Raw genomic sequence first — 19,851 nt, 5'->3', positions numbered from 1 at the left:
TATGGTGTCTTTCTTTTTGTCTTTGACACTGTAACAGACAGTACTGTACATTCATGTGGCTGTATCGCAGTAATTAGATGGTTTTGAGTCCAAATTTCATTTGAAAACATTTTAAAAATTTAAAGGGGTCATGAACTGCATTTTGGTTTTGTTTCCTGTGGTGCACTTATAATGCTAGTATAATTTGTACATAAGAAATTGTCATAATTTAGAAATAAAGGGCATTTTTCCAACCCTGATTTTATCCTCTGGTTTGAATGCTGTGTTTGAAGGGGCGTGTATGCTGTAAAACTTCAGTAAATGCCCACTGCTGTGATTGGCTGACATCTTTGCATATGAAATAGCTAAGCAGCATTTGTGGAGCTCTCAAACTTTTAGCATGATTTTTACATCTCTCAAGTAGTGTTTATTACAGCATTATATTTAGATCTTTGCATTATATTGAAATCGTGGAATGAAAGGTTTGCGGTGATGAGCATTGTAGCCGATCACAGACATTTTATGCATGAATCCAGCAATCTCGTCATTGTAACTCGATTTTTTTGTACACTAATGAATGTTTGTCACACTACAGGATTGTGCGCCAAATCTTCTGACACTGCCAGAATTTCGTCTGAGGTAAAATCTGATCGCAGCGGTCATTAATCGGCTGCCGGTGAACATGTCAAACTAACGATCAAAGACTTCAGATTTTAGCCTAGGATCTGAGGAATCTTTTAGGATTTGCAAAATTTGTCTCAGACGGCCAGATCGTGGGCAAAATCACACTGTGTGCACTCGGCTTTACCGTGCAAACAGGATTTAAATAAGAGATTCGTTGACTGTTATGGGAGTTTAGGTGCGAGCCACTGATGCACTGTTTGATTGACAGCAATTGCGAAGGAAGCGTTCTATATATAATTTAATCACAGTTTAAATAACTGAATATTTTCATCCTGACCCTACTGAGCAACAATGTGAAGTTAAGGAGTTTAGTCCCTGGTTTGATTTACTGACACATAGACAAAGAACATCTGACTGTACATGAATCATTATATATCAGAAATCACTGATCACGGATCAGGCATTCGAATTTACAGAGTTACTTACATGTCGCATTACTGTTAAGTTCACATCATAAAATTCTGATTGCAAAGTTCTGACTGATTTACCACAGTGAAATGCACCCAATAAAAAGTAAATAATGATAAACTGTGACATTCACATTGTTAATAATAAATAACCACATTCAAAGCATTAGGGTTTTTTAAAAGGTAATATGTTTAGTTATAATCCTGTATTGCTCTTTTCACCTCATCATCTCACTCACTCACTCACACCAGTAGGCGTGGTCAAAGTTGCAAAGATGAAGTAGGTGTACATTTCTGCAGAGGCGATCTTTCATCTGTCTAGATCAGCACATTACACAAGGAGTCATTCTCTGGGCTTGGTCACAATAAAACCTGTTCTTGGACTAACAAGGTTAATAAGTTTTCAGTTCTGAAACTTACAGGATGTTCTTATAGTATGATTACCTTTATGTCAAAAGCTCAAGGAAATGCAATTTTGTTTTCTCAGTTCATGACGCCTTTAAATTAGAATCATTTTTTTGTGATTCTATCATATTTGACATATTTTTGCTATAGCTGTTGGGGGGAAAAAGTGAACAATAAAGCCACAACAGCCTATTTTATAAACAACTTTTTGATCATATTTGGTTTTATATTTTTGCTGAATTGGTTTAATTAAATCAATTGTGTTGCCTCCCTATGGCCAGTCATTCGCAGCAAGGACAGAAAGGTGAAGGAGAATTATTAAAGTCCAAAATGACATTCAACCTCAACTTTTATTAGGGATTTTTTTTTCTTTCCTATAGCTTGCTAATGTCTGATTTATGAAGATAAAATATTAATGCACAGGTTCTTTCTAGAGTCTTCTGGTAGGTTTGAATACACACATTTTATTAATGAATATTAATGTTTCAGTTGACTTTGCCCAAATTCACCCAAAAATGTGCTCAATAAAATGTTTTTTATTTATTCACCCAAACATCATCCTCAGTAACTGTCGCTATGAATTTTTCCTCTTCTTTGGAAAAGGGTTTTCAATTTTGGGTGAACTATCCCTGGCGTAATGATCTTACCTGTAGAACTAATGTTTTTGTGAATCAACTGGATTCTAGTCATTGGATCAAAATCCCAACCACTCTTTTGGGGGACATCCAGCAGCTGTCCCATTGTTTTTTCCTCATTTGAACAGCAGAGGGAGCCACTGGAGCACTTTTGATACCTGTGGAACTACAGAATAATAAGTTCTCTATAAATTAAGAGCTCTCGATGTCTGTTGATTATTTTTATATTCAATATTATTGATTGTAAAACTTTTGTATTGTCTCAGCGGTGAATGGCCTTTTGCTAATGTCTCATTTGAATTGCTTTCATGTGTACCTCATTTCAGCTCATTTTATATTCAGGAATATGAGCAGCCGTTGCCCTTGAAGAATGTCACAATGTGACACATCTACAGATCATTTTCATGTCTGGTTGGTAACTGCATTTTTATTAGTGCGCACAAGCGCAGCACAACAATCACATCACAGACAATGAAGCGAATTGCTAACGCGTTTTCCCTGCTGCATGCTTTAGCAGAGCATAATCAACACACTGACTTCACACAGCTCCTTTCTCTCTCTCTCACCGCTCCCATACTTGGTGTCTTTCTCTGATACTGGTGGCAGATTGAGAGATCTGATACAGCTCTGGTTAGCACTGGTGTTCAAAGCCCTCCGGCTGTTTCTCTTGCATATTTTGGCACAGTCCTCTTTTGTGTAAGAAACGAGAGAGTTTCTGTTATTCAGACGCTCAATACAGTATAATTAACAACAGAGACGGCATCACGCACAACAACGACACAAACATTAATACATCGTAAAGTAAATTAGTTTTTGCTGGTGTGAGCTTGGTCTCACCTCTCTTTGTATTTGTGTGGCTGTGTGGACATATTAATGTGTTTATGTCTTTCAGTGGTCACGTTCGACCTCCACTGCACCAGATCTAGGCCCCCAACATTTCCCTCTCTGGCCTAACATTGGCTTCCCTGTGGCGTATTGTCTCTCCATTGAGTCCTTCTCCACTGAGAGCAAGATTCTGAGATGCCCGCTCAACATTCGCTCCTGGTTCTCACAGTCTTGCTGTGGTACTTAATTGGAAGCCCCCAGCGTCTCATAAGGTAAACGTCAAACACGTATAGCACCCCTGATTCCAGTTCACCGATCACCGCCGTAGTGACCGCTCGACGGGGGTTTAACTCTTGGAAATACTTACAGAGGACTCTCTCGTTGGCTGGACGAGACTCCGGGTCGATGCAGCGATCAGTCAAGATGTGTTTGCCGCCAGGTGGGACCTGCCTCCGATACACGCAATATAGACTCCGTTCTTCAGTCCCCATCCAGGCGAGAGTGACGGAGTTGCAGGTCCGCAACTTGTTGAAAGACTTAATCTGCAGTGTGTTGGGAAACACCGGCACAGCTCGGCGGTGGTACGCCGATGATGCTTGCATTTTGAGACAGAATTTGGACTTCCCGAAATTGTCTTTAGGGATTGATGATGAGGGACCTGGAGCCAAGGCCTGGAGTTGGATGAGGTATGATGGGGCACCATGCAACCATATCTGAGCCAGCTGGTGTCCCACCTCTTGAGACATCAAAGTCCGTCCTTTAGTAGAGACGGTGACCTTGACTTTACTAGTGCCGTTACAGGTGTGCAAGGTAAGGAGGCCATTTTGTTGCCACCCACGAGGCTTAAATCGGAACTGATCCCCCTGTGGATTGCTTGCGTCCCCGCTCAAGATGACCCATTTGACTTGGCCTTCCCGCAAAGACGTGACCGCTGGGCGAGCCTCCTCGTGTGTGCGGGCGAAAGTGCCGGTGTAGGCCGCACTCGTGCCGTTAACTCTGTCCACTACAAAGACGTCAAAATAGTACTGAGTATCCGGAAGCAAGTCAGAGACCGTGCACACACTTTCAACATCCCTGCATACACATCCAGGATCCTCAAACTTGTGAGTTGTGGATGATTCACGATCCTCAAGGGTATCCGGGTGCCGCCACCACCAGTCTTTAAGCGATGCCCACACAATCTCCTTGCTTTGTTTGTCCCTCCTCTGTCTCTTCTGCACAATCTGCATCTCCTTTCGGATTCCTTCTCGAGCAGCGCAAAGACTTCGGTAGTTGTGTTTGTGGTTGACTAACACGCAATATTCATGGTGTGGTGGGTGACCGTCTTTAAGAACTATGGATGAACTCGGAGCCCAGTTTAAGGTGACACTGGTCATGCCCACCCCGAGTGTGTGTACTCTGGGGTCTGGCGGCAGATCCGGGAAAGCCTCCGAGGGACCATGACCTTCGTGCAGGTATGCCGAAACCTGCGTGTCATGCTCGTTTGATTTCAGCCGCAGGATGTAGATGGATGCTGGAGCGAAGGCAGGACCGGTGTAGGTGTCTACAGCATTGCCGGTGTAGGTGTAAATCCTGACCTCTCTTCCAGAACCTCTCCACCAAACCTCAGGCATGCTCTTCTTCGAGCTCCCTGCAGAAACGAAGCATTTCAGATCAAGATCAAGCATATTCAAAAGCTCTTATCAAAAGAGAGCTAAAAAACATTGGGCTGCATACACACATAAGCCTGTTTTTCATGCAAACCATCGTTACTTTTGTCAGCACACTTTTAGAGGAAACATTTGGTAATCAAAGTGAATAATTTAAAGGTGTAGATGGGGACCCCTGAGTTCACAGTCTAAATGATTTATATGTCACTTTATGACTTTATAATGCTGCTTTGCCTGCCAGACTACCACTTCATTTCAGTATATGCGCAACATTATGAAAGCAGAGTGCAGAGACATATCGTCATAAAACAAAACTACTGTTAAAAACACGATACAGATGTCTTCCAAATATGAATTAAAGGGGTGATGAATTGAGAAATCAACTTTCCCTTGAGCTTTTGATATATATAAAAGGTCATGGTAATATAAGAATATCCTGTAAGTTTCAGAGCTGAAAACTTCCTTGTTAGTCAAAGAAAAGCTTTTATAGACACCAGGCTTAGCAAACGATCATGCGCAGCCCCCAGACATTACAGTGTGGCGAAACACCGCCTCTACAGAATAATAAGCAGGTGTAATTCTGTAGCCCTGCCCACTTACTCATGGAGCCATTCGAATCACGCTAGCTAGCAGCAATAAACATGCCGAAGAAGATAGCAAGATATTGCACTATTTCTGGTTGTGGAAGAACAGAGTCACTGCATAGGTTTCTTTCGGATGAGCGGTTCATAATATTAGGAATATGTGATCCTTAATTTATTTTTAATGAAGTTCCAGCTCACGTGGGGAAGACATGTTCACGTGTTCGCAATTGCTTCATTTCACTGCGGAATCGTCTCAGGTCAACACTGGATTTGCAGTCATATTGAGATTAAAACACAATGCTCTGCATTCTATATTGGATCCGACAGGAATGGTGCAGCACACTTATGTGAGTAAACCGTTTTTTTTTTGTTTTTTATATGTAATAGTACACTGAACAAAATGCTTTTCTTACTTAGTATTTTTGTCTTGTTTGTAGTTCAAACATCTAAACATTCTTAAAACAAGAAGTATTTACTAGACTAGTAAAAGTAATTGTCTTGTTTTGGGAAAAAATAACTCAAAATGAAGAGAGTTTTTCTTAAAATAAGATAAATAATCTGCCAATGGGGTGAAAAAAATTATCTTAATTCAAACAGAAAACTATTATTTATTATTTATTACACGGTTCTGTAAAATACTTGATTCTGATTGGTCAATCGCGCATTCCAGATAACACCCGCTCATACGGGTACTACGAGTTATCTTGACCGGTACTTCTTCTATGCTTAACGCTGGCGCCATCTTGTGGCTTAAACAGCCATGGGTTTCAATGGAAGACTTCACTGCAGGTTTCCTTTATAATGTTTTTAATATAGATATTTTTTTTACACAAACGCATCGATTCGAATCAGAAGGCTCTATTAACCCATCGTAGCCGTGTGGAGCACGTTATTTGACGGACAGCTGCATTTTTTTATGGACTTCAAACACAACGACAACTAGGCTACTGCTTGGATTAACGTTAGCCTGGACTTTTTAAATATAACTCTGATTGTATTTGTCTGAAAGAAGAATGTCATATACACCTATAATGACTTGAGGGTTGAGTACATCATAGGCTTGGTTTCATTTTTGGGTGAACTAACCCTTTCAGCATTCATTTTCAACATTTAGCAAGGGCATATGGCAAATCTTCAGCAAATCTTCAGTTTACTTATCTTACCCCATTGGCAGATTATTTATATTATTTTAAGCAAAAACTCTCTTAATTTTGAGTAATTTTTCCCAAAACAAAACAATAATTTTTTACTTGACTAGTAAATGTTTCTGGATTTTCATGTAAGAATTTTTAGATATTTAGACTAGAAACAAGACAAAAATACTAAGTAAGAAAAGCTTTTTTTTGCAGTGTAACATTAGTCCCAGGGCTATGTGTTTTCCAGACGGGCACTTGTATGTGTGTGTGGTTCGCGCTTATATCCACTAATTGGGCGGGCCAAGTGGTACAAAAATAATTTTCCAATCAATCACGGATGAATGAGAAAAAAATGATTGTGCTTGTTTGATAAAGACGTTTACCAACCCTGTGATTGAGAGAATCATTCCGGTTGCCGCTTTCAAAACATTCTCTCCTCTCCCTCATGTCAACTGAACTGACAAGGGAGCAGAAGCTCATTAAATATGCTAATCTTATCCAATCCTAGCCGTGGACGTTTACTTCCAAGTCTCCAGTGTGGCATGCCCATCAGAACCCAGCGTTCAGTAGAGGGCCTCAAAACCAGTGTAGAAAATGTTATGATGTTTTTAAATGTAAAAGCCACACAAACATCATTAGTTGACCTCAGACAACCCAGTTCATGACACCTTTTTGAGATAATTGTAAAATCCATTTTGCAACAAAATAGTTTAAAAATGCAATCTGTCTAGCATTATGAATGAATAATAAATATTTATTAAATTGTTATAATGTCAATGTTTCATTTGTTAACATTAGTTAATGCATTAGGTAGTCTTGGTTAATTTAACATACAAATTTAAAAGTTGTATAAATGAATATCTAGCATGCACAAATATTAAGTAACAATGAACTACAGAATTTTTAATTAACATTAAATAAATTAAACTTGAAAATTAACTTAACTGTTCAAAATTAAATGCTATTTTTAACCTGTATCACTTTTCTATTGCTTTTGTGGAACATGAAAGAAGTATTGAAAATCTTTTTCCAGTGTTTTTGGGTTCAAAACCACATTAGACCTATTTTTTTAATTTCTCTGTTAACTTATATTTATAAAAAAAAATGCTACTGTGTTAATAGTTTATTGCTGTATTTTAGTTTACCCCAATTCATTATTATCCATTGTTAACAATTAGAATCTTATTAAAGTACTGTTAAAATTAGGAACAGACGTTAATGTTTATCCATCCAGACTGTGCTTGCATATGTTGTCTCTTTGTTTCTGTTTGAAAATGTTTTACTTTCTCATCAAGGGAACAGCCTGGAGATTTGGAGATGGATAAGAGGAGAATATTCTGTCCACAGAGGCCCTAAAGCAACACAACAGCAGTTTTACACCTGCTAATTAAATCAGTGAGCCTCAAGCGACTGCTTCGCTTCTTCATTAGAGCCTCTGAAGGGATGTAACCCGTCTGCCCTTTGGATACAAAATCCCTGAGTTGTCTGTTAGCCCTGGTTAGGCCTATGCCAGTACTCCCCAAACACACAAGTACGTGTTTGCATGCATGCACAAATATACCTTCAAGCAGACACAAGTCCATGAATAAGCATACATACACACACAAACTCACAGTGTGCTTTTTTAGGTGGTTTATCCTTCAAGGTCCGAACAGCCAAGCTCCATTCGATGGGCACTGCACAGGGGCTCACAGTAACAGACAGCAAATCAGCTTTCTTCTTTAGTGTGAAATACAGTCTGAAACAGAACCATATCTGTGTGTATTAGACAAGGGTCACTTTAACAATTTGCACCAACCTAATCATGTCTCATTCAAGAATACTCTTTAGATTTGCATTAAGATGAAAATCGATTAACATGTCCTCTACTAATATTGGCACCCTTGGTATACGAGCAATGACGGCTGTGAAAATAAATCTGCATTGTTTATCCTTTTGATCTTTCATTCAAAAAATGTGCAAAATTCTAACCTTATATTGAAAGAACTGAAAGTGGGGGGAAACTCACATTATGAAATAAATGTTTTTCTCCAATGCACGTTGGCCACAATTATTGACATATATCCTTATGAGTAAAATATCTCTGATATATTTCAATTCATGTGTAAAAAAAGAAATTAAAAAATTGTAGCACACAAAAGGTAGGCTACCGAGCATGCAATTGTCCAGCCATGACTTCCTGTTTCACAGGAGTATAAATAAAGAAACGCAAAGGCCAAATTTGTCACACATTCATCACAATAAGTAAAACCAAAGAATATAGTTCTGATGTGCACAAAAGATTGATGAGCTTCACAAAATAGAAAGTGGTAAGAAAAAGCTAAAGCATTGAAAATCCCCGTTTCCAACATTAGAGGAATAATTAATTAATCAACTAAAGATGTTACGAATCTGCCTGGAAGAGGACGTGTGTCTATATCGTCCTGATGCACGGAGAGGAGGAGAATTTGAGAGGACAAAGACACTCCAAGAACCACAGATGGAGAATTGCAGAGATTAGTTAAGTCTTGGGGTCAAAAAGCCTAAAAAAAACAGCACCTAAATCACCACAAGTTGTTTGGGAGGGTTTCAGGAAAAATACTCCTCACTCATTTAAAAACAAACTCCAGCATATTCAGTGGTCAAACTGGAACATCAAAAGGGACCTGTTTCTATCAACAAACCCACCAGATGGTTTTAGTGCAAACAGAGGTAAAAGGTACCCCATGCCCATGGTTAAATATAACACTGGATCTTTAATATTGTGGGCCTGTTGTTTTGCTGGATGTCCTGGACATCTTGTTCCAATACATGGCACAATGGATTCTAGCAAATACCAAGAGATAAAAAATCAAAACCTGACTGCTTCTGCTAGAAATCTTATAATGGGCTGTGGCTGGATCTTCCATCAGGACAATGGAAGGAATCTGAAGGATCTCGAGAGATTCTGTATGAACGGTCGGTCTCTGATCTCTTGTCAGGTGTTCTCCTCATCAGGCATTACGGAAGAAGACTCAGAACTGTTATCTTGGGAAAAGGGTGATGCAATAATTGGGTGCCAATAATTGTGGCCAACGTAAACTAGAGAAAAATTGGTTTATTTTAATGAAAGTACATTTTTGTAAATTTTTTGAATGAAAGATCAAAGGGATAAACAATGCAGATTTATTTTCACAGCCGCCTTTGCTCATATCTATCAAGGGTGCCAATATTAGTGGAAAGCTGTGTAACTGTGACATAATATCTCACAATTGTGACTAATTTTTAAAAATACCCATTTTATTATTTTTACTCTGAAGCAGAAACAGGCTTCCATAAAAGACTCAATTATAATTAGGTTGCTTGTTACAAAACCATTAGATTTATGATTCTGACATCAGAAACTCAAAAGACCTATAAGTAAACCCCTATTCAGTTTTCAGAAACTTGCTCAGTCATATTATCATTTCTAAACACCAGGGTAAGATGTATCAATTGTCCAATCCTCTGCTGTTCCTGGTTCTGTGAGATTCAGAAGGATCTCAACATTAGAAACTAGACGTTGAAGTTTATTTTAACGAATTCCCTGATCATTTCAGTCTGACATTTATAGTTTGAGCGATGTGTCTATGTATCCTGAATATTTGGCATCTATATTGTACCTGCCAGCAAAACCGCTTGTGAGTAGAAGGCTGTTTAAAGACACACAAAAAAGAGTATTGTGTTGTTAGATACTCACCCACATGTTGTTCAAAACCTGTATGACTTTTTTCCGCTTGAAAATTCACATATTTTCAAATGTCTGTTTTGTAAAGTTTTTTTTTTTTTTTTTTTTGTCCATACAGTGGAAGTCAATAGACACCAAAACTGATCTTCAAACCAATGTTTTTCAAAATATCTTATTTTCTGTTTTGCAGAAGAAAAATGCATACAGGTTTAGAATGACATGAGGGTATTTTTGGGTGAACTATCGCTTTAATAATAAGTTTCAGAGAGTGTGTAAAACGTTGTTATTTAAAGCTAAATTATGACTGTTTTGGAGCACACAAAAAACACATTATTTAACCGGACCTCAGGGGAAAGAAATGTCATGCTAAAAAGTGTATGACGACGCCCTTAAATAACAAGCCGCAGAGCTTCCTTGGGGACTGTTTGACTGCAGTTGTTTGCACAGGTTGATCTGCTAATGAAGGTGAAGAGAAACAAAAGCAATGACTCCAGAATGACTGATCTCTGATAAGCTTCTATCGATCCATCACCGCCGTTTAGATATGCATCTCCACAAACCCTAATGTTTACAGATCACAGCTGATGCCAGGTGCACCATCACTGTAGAGCGCTTCACTCAAGCAGGAAACGCATTCATTCCCCCTCCGTGAATAACATCACACTGGGCAGAATCTGGTGAACCTCCCTCTGTGCATTCTGGTAACACCAGCCATTTGGCAGCCGCCACTTCCTCTGACCTTGAAAACAAGCGTGTGTGGCTAGCTCCCTTCAGTCAATGGTGTTCTGCATCTTCAACTGCTCATTATATTTTTCTATGGAAATAGTCAGACATTAGATTTAAGACTCGCGTTTGTTTAATGCGATTTGGATCTCTTATTTGCATGCCGGCTGGCTTACCAGCATAGCACATTATCATAATATTGATTTCATTCTTCTGGTAATCGGGTTTAACTTTGACCTTGACAATGAAATAAAGGGTCATAGTATTAGTTTGAGGGATTGCTGGCAGGTGTAATTCAGGTGTGTCTATCCCTTACCCTTTCAATGCAATTTTTAGTGAGATTTTTGTGTGGAAGGCACAGTTACAATCTTTTAATAGATTAATTAATTTGATTTATGACCAGCAACTCCTGCCCTGCGGCTGTGCACTGAAACTCACTCTGTTCTTCTCTCTCTTTCTTGCGCTCGGTCTGAAGCCTGACACCACCTCTGTTACGGGTGAGGGAGCAGTTCTCACTGTGATTCTCACTGGCTAGTGTTGCTAATGGAAAAAAAAAAAGCTGACGTTTTAGCTGCTGGGTTTGGGTTTAGCTATTGGGTTTGAACTGGGAAATCTGTTTCGTGATTTTAAGACCATTTACAAGAATAAAACAGATAGGAGATAAATGATGACCCCCATCAATGATTTCAGAAAGTCAAGAAAATAGTTTGTGTTGCTAGTAAAATCTAGCATAATATGAATGTCTCTACTACAGACATGATGCTGCATTGTACTAGAAACACAAACTGTTTACAAGGGAAATATTGTATTTTGACATAGACTAGGCTTCCATTTGTAAGTAAAACATATTCTGGATCAGGTTTTTTAAAAATATATATATAGTTAAGTGCTATTCTTTATTGGTCAGGTGCAATTGGAAAAGATGTGTCTTAAGATGTTTTTTAAAAATGGCTACAGACTCAGCAGCACGAATTGAGCACGAATCGGCAATTCATTCCACCAGGTGGGAACGGTCCAGCAAAATGTCCGTGAGAGTGATTTTTTTTTGTCATTTTATTAGGAGATTGGAGATGGGTGTGATTGTTTAGGCAGAAGTGTGATATCGCGGCTCCACTTTGCGCTCACTACACTACTGCGCAGACTCTAAAGCCAAGTTGTCAGCGCCATGTTGGGACACTGGTGGCTTCACACTTCAATGGAAGAGAGTGAAGGTGTGTCATCCAATCATTGTTGTTTTTTTTTGTTTTTTACAGTCTATGGTCCCCACAAATATTCCGCCAATGAAAAAAGCCCTATTTGAACGATAATGGTTTATCATGTGGACCTATGGATTTGCATGGCAGTGATAAACTAATGTATTCGGCTGGCGATTAATTCACAGTGGAGCAGTGAGTTTTGTGATCCTACTAAACCGGGAATGCACTGTTCACATTGTCAGTTGCATGATTGTCTGCTGTAAATAAAATGTCATTTGTTTGGAATAATAAGAATAAATTCATATTTACATGAAGTAAACATAAAGCTGCTTGGTTTAAATGTACAGTGCATCCCGAAAATATTCACAGTGCTTCACTTTTGTCACATTTTGTTATGTTACAGCCTCCAAAATTTATAAAACATTTATTTTCCTCAAAAATCTACAAATAATACCCCATAATGACAGCATGAAAGAAGTTTTTTTTCAAAATCTTTGCAATTTTATCACATGTACATAAATATGCTGCGTTCCATGCAACCTGTAACAGGTATTTTTCCTACCTTCTACCTGTGAAAGTGCACTAAAACGGCAGTCAAACCCGTGAACTCGTACTAGCTCAATGCACTTCCAGTTACGAGTTCTGAAGTCACATAGCCCGCAAAACAACAATGGCAGCCCCTTTGCTGTGTTTATGGAAGTCATACATTAAAAACCAAATTGTTTATTCAAATAAGGTAGCCTGCCTATTGCTCTAACGTTATTTATCTGCAAATGTTATGCATTATCAGCAGCTTTACTAGTGTTAGCTAGTTTTTAGTTCATTGAGTGCAATTAATTAAGTACAAAAACATTTCCAAATATACAAATAACATAAAATAAAAGGAATAACAGCTTCTCTTGCCTTATGCACCATTTTTTCTCCTAATTTTCCCCTCAAGTAAGCAAGGAGTTGAACCTTTGGCGATAGAAATGATTGTAAATGAGCATAAACCCCATACAGTCAACCATGCTTTGTTTAAAGCTACCGCAATTCCTGGCACTCAGGCAGTTTGGCGTGACTTTTCCTGGAACACTACAAAGTCGTGAGTTGTGATTTGAAGTCGCAACTTACGGACTGAAAAACCTGCCTGGAAAGCCGCAGAATTCACAGCCTTTGCCAGGACACTCAAAATTGAGCTCAGGTGCATCCTGTTTCCACTGATCATCCTTGAGATGTTTCTCCAACTTGATTGTGAGTCCACCTGTGGTAAATTCAGTTGATTGGACATGATTTGGAAAGGCACACACCTGTCTTTATAAGGTCCCACAGTTAACGGTGCATGTCAGAGCACAAACAAAGAAGTTTAAGGAATTGTCTGTAGACTTCCGAGACAGGATTGTATCAAGGCATAGATCTGAGGAAGGGTAAATTTCCCTGTGCTCAAGTCCCAATGAGCACAGTGGCCTCCATCATCTGTAAATGGAAGAAGTTTGGAACCACCAGGACTATTCCTAGAGCTGGCCATGCTGTTGGGATGTTTTTAGTGGCAGGAACTTGGGAGAGATCCAGTCAGGATTGAGGGAAACATGAATGCAGAGACATCCTTGATGAAAACCTGCTCCAGAGTGCTCTGGACATCAGACTGGGGCGAAAGTACCTCTTCCAACAGGACAAAGACCCTAAGCACACAGCCAAGATAACAAAGGAGTGGCTACGGGACAACTCTGTGAATATCCTTGAGTGGCCCAGCTAGAGCTCAAACATGAACCTGACTGAACATCTCTGGAGAGAGCTGAAAATGGCTGTGCACTGACACTCCCCACCCAACCTGATGGAGCTTGAGAGGTCCTTCAAAAAAGAATGAGAGAAACTGTCCAAAAATAAGTATGCCAAGCTTGTAGCATCATACTCAAAAAGACTTGAGACTGAAATTGGTGACAAAGGTGCATTAACAAAATATTGAGCAAAGGCTGTGAATACTTATGTACATGTTTTTTTTTTTTTTTAATACATTCGCCCAGATTTCAAACAAACTTCTTTCACATTGTCATTATGGGGTATTGTTTGTAGAAATTTGAGGAAAATAATGAATTTAATCCATTTTGGAATAAGGCTGGAACACAACAAAATGTGGAAAAAGTGAAGTGCTGTGAAAGCTTTCTGGATGCACTCTATATAATAGCATCCATATTAACGGCCCATTTCAAATATCTTCTCTTTTTCCTTTGAGAAGTGATGAAATATTGTTCTTGTAAATACTTTCCAGCCTTTCAGTAATAAAAGTGTAGGCTAGATCTTTAAAATGCATCCGAATTATAGTGAAGCTCAACAGTTATCGTATGGTGCTTGGCAGTGGTCAAAAAGGACTCGATTGATTTTGTAATTGATCACTTCTTGTGAAGTCCGAGATGTGGATTTGGATTGTAATTAATTTACGGCACAACCTAGGTGTTTGTATTTTTTGTGGGTATTTTTTAGTTCTGCCGGGGATTTTAATGGACCTCAATAAAATCACAGACTAGCCCCTGTGAATGTTGAGAAACTATCACAGTCCAAATAGAACTTAAAAACTAAACAAGACTGTGAGAACATGACTGTGATGAATACCAGGAAATATTTATTTTGTATTAAGTTAATATTGTATATTTTTCTACCCACCATTTTCTACCCCATTGCAACCTCCTGGGTGTTTGAAACCCCCTGCTCTTGAGGACAGATATCAGTTTACAGTGGTTTTTAGACGAGTTGATTCCCTGCTAAGTGATTATGCAGTTATAGAAATCTCTCTCTCTTGAAGACTAAAATGTTGATTTAAACTCTTCTACTCTTCAATTTCTTCTCAAGTTGAGCTAGAAGCTACAAAACATACACAACCAGTGTTTCTTTTTTATTCCTTTCCGATTGGTCCAATTTTAGTGTAACTTCCCTTTATTGATTAAAAGCTTTATTGTCTTATGTCCCACCAGACCCACAAGCTGTCTTTTACCTGCGGGCGCGTCCTTTAGGCAGATGTACTGGTGTGACCCTGTTTTCACTCAGCCATGTGGTTGGGTGTAATGTCACTTCATTTTCAGGTGCCAGGGCACTGATGGTGTCGGGACCAGAAAAAAGGGCCATGACCAGGCAGAGACACCAGGAGAGAGCCATCCTTGTCCAACAAAAACGGCCACTCGCTTGCCTGGAAAATAAAGAATGTAATTTAATGTTTTTCACTAGTCTTTTGAAAGCTTTTAAAAGCACAGTATGTATTTTTTGCTGCTAGAGGTGTAGCGCGAAATTCAAGCGTAGCTTGATAATGCCTTGACTTTTCGGAATCATGGGAGTTGTTGACTTCACCTCTACAGCCGGTGGAAAAGAATCTGACAGGTCTTGGGCAGAAATCATATTCATGGATGAGCTAATGTAATAAAGATTTATTAACATTACTGTAGTATGAAGCAAGGTGGGGCTGAAAGCCGTGTTTCCATAGTTTCTACTAGATAAAATCGTAAATTGAGGGTATTTTATTGATAGACAACGCACAGACAATTAAGGTACGCTTATTTCTCTAGATTTAAACATTCTTGGAAACATTTGGGATAATGTATTTTTGTACATTTTCCAGATATTGTTCGCCCTGCTAGTGTTCTATTCATTTCACACACTGATTTGCATACTATTCGTACTACAGACTGCAGTGAAGCGTTGATTTACCGTATCTTGTCAGTCAGTCCATCTATTTAGATTACAAACGTCCCATGCCTTGGCTTATGAAAGCTCTGAGACAAATGAGGACATCTGGGAGTTTCAAAGGAGCTGATAATTCAGCAGAATTTTGACTTTATCTCATTTCAAAAAAGTTAATCAATCATACTTAAAACATCTGCCTTGTCCTCGATGTGGAAGTTGGAGATAAACTGCCAACTTTAAATTAAAATTAAGATTAAAATCTTCTAAAAACCTGTCAAAATCCAACTCTGACGGCTGAAACTCACATCTGCACTCGGGGCTGATGTGATAGATGACAGTGCTGTTATTTATCTTCCAAGGTGCTGACAAACTCACTGGTGTTTCAACCGACATTCAACACAAAGGTTATTCATTATGGCTGACAAGCGAAGAACAGAGCTATCAGTCAATCAGTTGATTCTCACACTCCATCTGTTGTGAGGGCAAGATATGATAGAGAGAGAGAGAGAGAGAGAGAGAGAGAGAGAGAGAGAGAGAGAGAGAGAGAGAGAGAGAGAGAGAGAGAGATGAGTGTTAGCCTCATCCCAGCTGATGATTCATTGATAGCAAGAAACATTTGCCTTTATTCAGAGGGAATTATTTATATGAGCAAAGAAAATTTGCTATCCGCTAACACTGCTTTGACACTCCACACAGAAGCCTCGCGCTGCCTGCGAGACGAGAGCGGCACTTCAGCGACGCCTGGCAAACACTCGCTTGAATTTATGTCTCTATTTTTAACAAGCGACATCAAATTGGTTTACTGTGGAGATAGAATTCAACTCCTCTCATTATGTGAGAACGGCAGGCTGCTTTGGTAGTATAAAAACCCATCGACTAAAAGAACAAAACCGACCAAAACAGCACCTGGAGGTAATCTGAACACCGCCGAACGGCGTCTGTGAGGGAGAGTTGAGGAAGTTTGAAAGTCTCAGATGTTCAATCGGTGTTTATCTGCAGCTGATGGGCCCAGTGATGTGAGTTCACGTCCCCGGGGAGAGAGAGGCAGCGATCAAAGCCGTCGTGCTGAAAAGTGTCCCCATAACAACATGCATGGTTGTCGCTGGGGAAACGTTGCCCTGTAGATCAGATGACTGGCGGTGGAGTGAACGCGCATGAGACGCGATGCGCTCTCTCATCACCCAACCCCTGCTCTGATTATGACTGCTGAACAGGCCCTCATTAGAAACAGAGAAGAAATGGAGGGGGTGGAAGAGAAGGATGCAAGGAAAGTGTGAACAGAGGAGAAAAGAGAGAGAAGGAGACTGGAGTGGGAAAATGTCCAGGAAGATGAAGAGAGGGATTAAGAAAGGTGAAAAAAGACAGTGAAGGTGAGAAAGAGGGATCGGAAGGGACGGGGAAAAAAGAGGTAAAATGGAGAGTGACGGAGGGAGGAGCCGAACAAGGGCGTAGGAGGTGAGAGAGAAAGACAGGAGGAGGAGGAAGGGATGGAAGGAAGAGAAGAAAAATGGAAGACTAATTGCCTAAATGCACATACAGAGAAAGAGCAGAGGAAATAAATGGGTCTTAAATCCTCCATGAATCTCAAGTCAAAAACATGTTTGAATTGTATTTAATCTCAAAGACAAAATAATTTTTTTACATTAAAAATAATAATAATTTGTTTGTATTGTAAAACTTTTACACGCTATATTCTGCCAATTTTTCAGTAATGAAAAAAAACAACAATATGCAATGCTAAAAATAATTGTAATTATCTTTTAAATGTTTTTAAAATTATTTAATTATATTATTTAAATACTTATTTCAAAGTGTTTTTAAACTATGGCAGTGTTTGCTGTGGGATAGGCTTAATTTTATATGAATAATAATTAAAAAAAAAGATAATAAAAAATAAAAACAATGTAGGCTATTACAGTGCTGAGAATTGCCATTGAAAATAATGGGAGTGGGATGCCTGGACACATGATGGGAATTCTTAGGGGAAAAGTCATAATGCAAAAAAAATGATTTGTCCTATAAACCAGCTTCATTTCTTTATGCAAAATGTAATTTCTGACTATTCCTCATGTCTCTATACTAAGTCTGCCCGTTCAGTAAATCTCACACCAGTTTTATTTCTCTCTTTATCTCTCAATCTCTTGTGTTTACTGTGTTCGGCGAGCTCGTATTACTGTACACACTCTCTCTTCTCTCTCTCTCTCTCTCTCTCTCTCTCTCTCTCTCTCTCTCTCTCTCTCTCTCTCTCTCTCTCTCTCTCTCTCTCTCTCTCTCTCACGCGCTCTCGATCTGTTCGAGAGCTTGTTGATGGCGTTGGTGGCTGTGGTGTCATGTGACACATGCTCTTTGCAGGGGTCCTGACTGCTCCCAGGGGAGCCAGATATAAAGCAAGAGAGAAAAGAAGGGGGAGAGGTAGAAAAGAGAGAAGGAAAGACAGAAAGGGACTCCAAACTTGAATGGTATAGAATGAAAACTGAGAACTCGAGCAAATATGTGGGCCGTAGGGGGGTAAACAGACAGAGATGTGCTCAGATGGGGAGAAAGAGGGCTTAGTGAAAGATTGGGAAAGAGTGGAAATATGGCCATGAACACAAGATGTAATGCCCGACTTTTGCAAGTCAAGTAAAGTCAAGTAACACATTGCACAAGTAACATGCTTTTTCGCTTTCTATTCAGTCTCTCTCTCTCTCACTCTCAAAATTGAATTAAGCTGAATTCAGTTGAGATGCATGACTGTCACGGACACTATACCATAGCAATATCATGCCAATATGTACCGAATATACGTTATCATAAACAAAATTAAATTTTTATATTTATAATATTTTTTTATATAAATTTTATATTATATTTTTAATTGTATTAATTGTAATGTTATTTATATATATATATATATATATATATATATATATATATATATATATATATATATGCTATATGCTATATATATATGCTATATGCTATATATATGCTATATATTAAATACGTACAATTTCTGTAATATATTTAACTATTTATATTTTTTAATTTTTAATGATTTTAATGTTATATATATTATATATGTATATATAAAATATATATTAAAATAAAAAATATATAAAATGTATATATATAAATTATGTAATATATGCAGTATATATGAAATATATATAATTTACATAGTGTTAATATACATAATTTATCTATATATATATATATATATATATTTTTTTTTTTTTTTTTACATAAATGCAAATTAGAAAACAATCAAAAATTCTTTCTTACTGAATGTGACTGTTCATATATAATATTTTGATTCATTTTAACTTTCATCTGCGCTGTGAGGAGTTTCTTTTCTTTCTTTTTTTTTTGCCTTGTTCTGGATTTCCACGAAACTGAACCACCATCCCAAACCACACACTATTGCACTGCTGTACTTATGGGCTATTTAGTGGTCAAAGAGACATGAGTAAGAGACACACGGGGGATGATCACAGTCTCATGTAACAAAGTGATAGAGACTGAAGAAAAGTACAATACTTAGAATAATACTAAACAATTTTATTTTTTATCTAAAGCAACTTGCATTCAAGATTCGAACCATGACTGGTGTTGCTAGCACCATGCTCTACCAGTTGAGTCCCTGATATGTAATCACAGACACACACACTTACCTCAGCCAGCGCTTGGGGAAACTCCACTCTGAAGAAAGAATGGAGGAGAGGTGAAGAAGAGCAGAAGTAAACGGGTCTGATGTCTTCTGCACTGGTGCTCAGAGTCACAGAAACTCGCCTGTCCTGCTGGAGTCCTGAGGATAGAGGGAAAGAAAGAAAAAAGAAATGCCCTCCCACCCTTCTCCTCTCCTCTTTTTCCCTTATCCTCTCTCTTCTCTCGTTTCCACTCCTTTTCTCTCCTCTCTTCTCTCCCCCCGACCCAGATCAGTGCAGTCTGATAACTGAGGCGCGCTAGTCAAACAGACACATGCGCCTGTGAACTGTGTGTATGTGAGAGAGAGAGAGAGAGAGAGAGAGAGAGAGAGAGGGGAAAAGAGATAGATGATGGATAGAAGGATGGAGAAAGTCTCTTGGTGAGGTCTGTCGTTGCAAGAGGGGTGATAGTGTGTGTGTGTGGAGTAATTGCAGAGAGAATTGGGGAGGGTGTTCAGAGACGTGTGTGTTTTTGAAGATTACAGGGATGTGTTAATTACATTTGTGGAACCACAATATACATAATTTCCATTAATTCTCAGAAACCCAAATCATAAACTTCATTATAAACAATAAGTATATACTTGATATGAATAATAAAACTTT

At 38.7% G+C, this 19,851-nt stretch overlaps 1 protein-coding gene across 3 annotated transcripts; it reads right to left on the bottom strand.

Annotated features, from left to right (window-relative positions):
• Positions 1-2,517: 2,517 nt before the first annotated feature.
• ndnfl (neuron-derived neurotrophic factor, like) lies at positions 2,518-19,522 on the bottom strand. Of its 3 annotated transcripts, XM_067455113.1 has the most exons (5): positions 16,466-17,201; positions 15,865-16,030; positions 14,877-15,068; positions 7,918-8,042; positions 2,518-4,565 (listed from the first exon to the last, which is right to left on the bottom strand). In XM_067455113.1, coding segments are annotated over exons 2-5 (1,746 nt in total). In that variant the 5' UTR covers positions 15,867-16,030; positions 16,466-17,201; the 3' UTR covers positions 2,518-3,138. The 3 variants fall into 3 exon arrangements, with proteins under 3 accessions (XP_067311214.1, XP_067311215.1, XP_067311216.1); XM_067455114.1 differs by lacking the exons at positions 15,865-16,030; positions 16,466-17,201 and adding an exon at positions 19,213-19,522; XM_067455115.1 differs by lacking the exon at positions 15,865-16,030.
• Positions 19,523-19,851: the final 329 nt, after the last annotated feature.

The sequence above is a fragment of the Pseudorasbora parva genome, chromosome 10 (assembly GCF_024679245.1).
Source record: "Pseudorasbora parva isolate DD20220531a chromosome 10, ASM2467924v1, whole genome shotgun sequence".
Classification (NCBI taxonomy): Eukaryota; Metazoa; Chordata; class Actinopteri; order Cypriniformes; family Gobionidae; genus Pseudorasbora; species Pseudorasbora parva.
The sequence above is the reverse complement of the archived record's forward strand: the minus strand, read 5'-3'. Positions and strand labels throughout refer to the sequence as shown.

Excerpts from the sequence above, each read along its gene's own strand:
- ndnfl (XM_067455113.1), bottom strand. Across the intron at positions 8,043-14,876 it reads CCTAAAGGACGCGCCCGCAG|ACTGTATTTCACACTAAAGA; the intron begins GTAAAAGACAGC and ends GTTCTGTTTCAG. Across the intron at positions 4,566-7,917 it reads ACCACCTAAAAAAGCACACT|GGAGCTCGAAGAAGAGCATG; the intron begins GTGAGTTTGTGT and ends TCGTTTCTGCAG.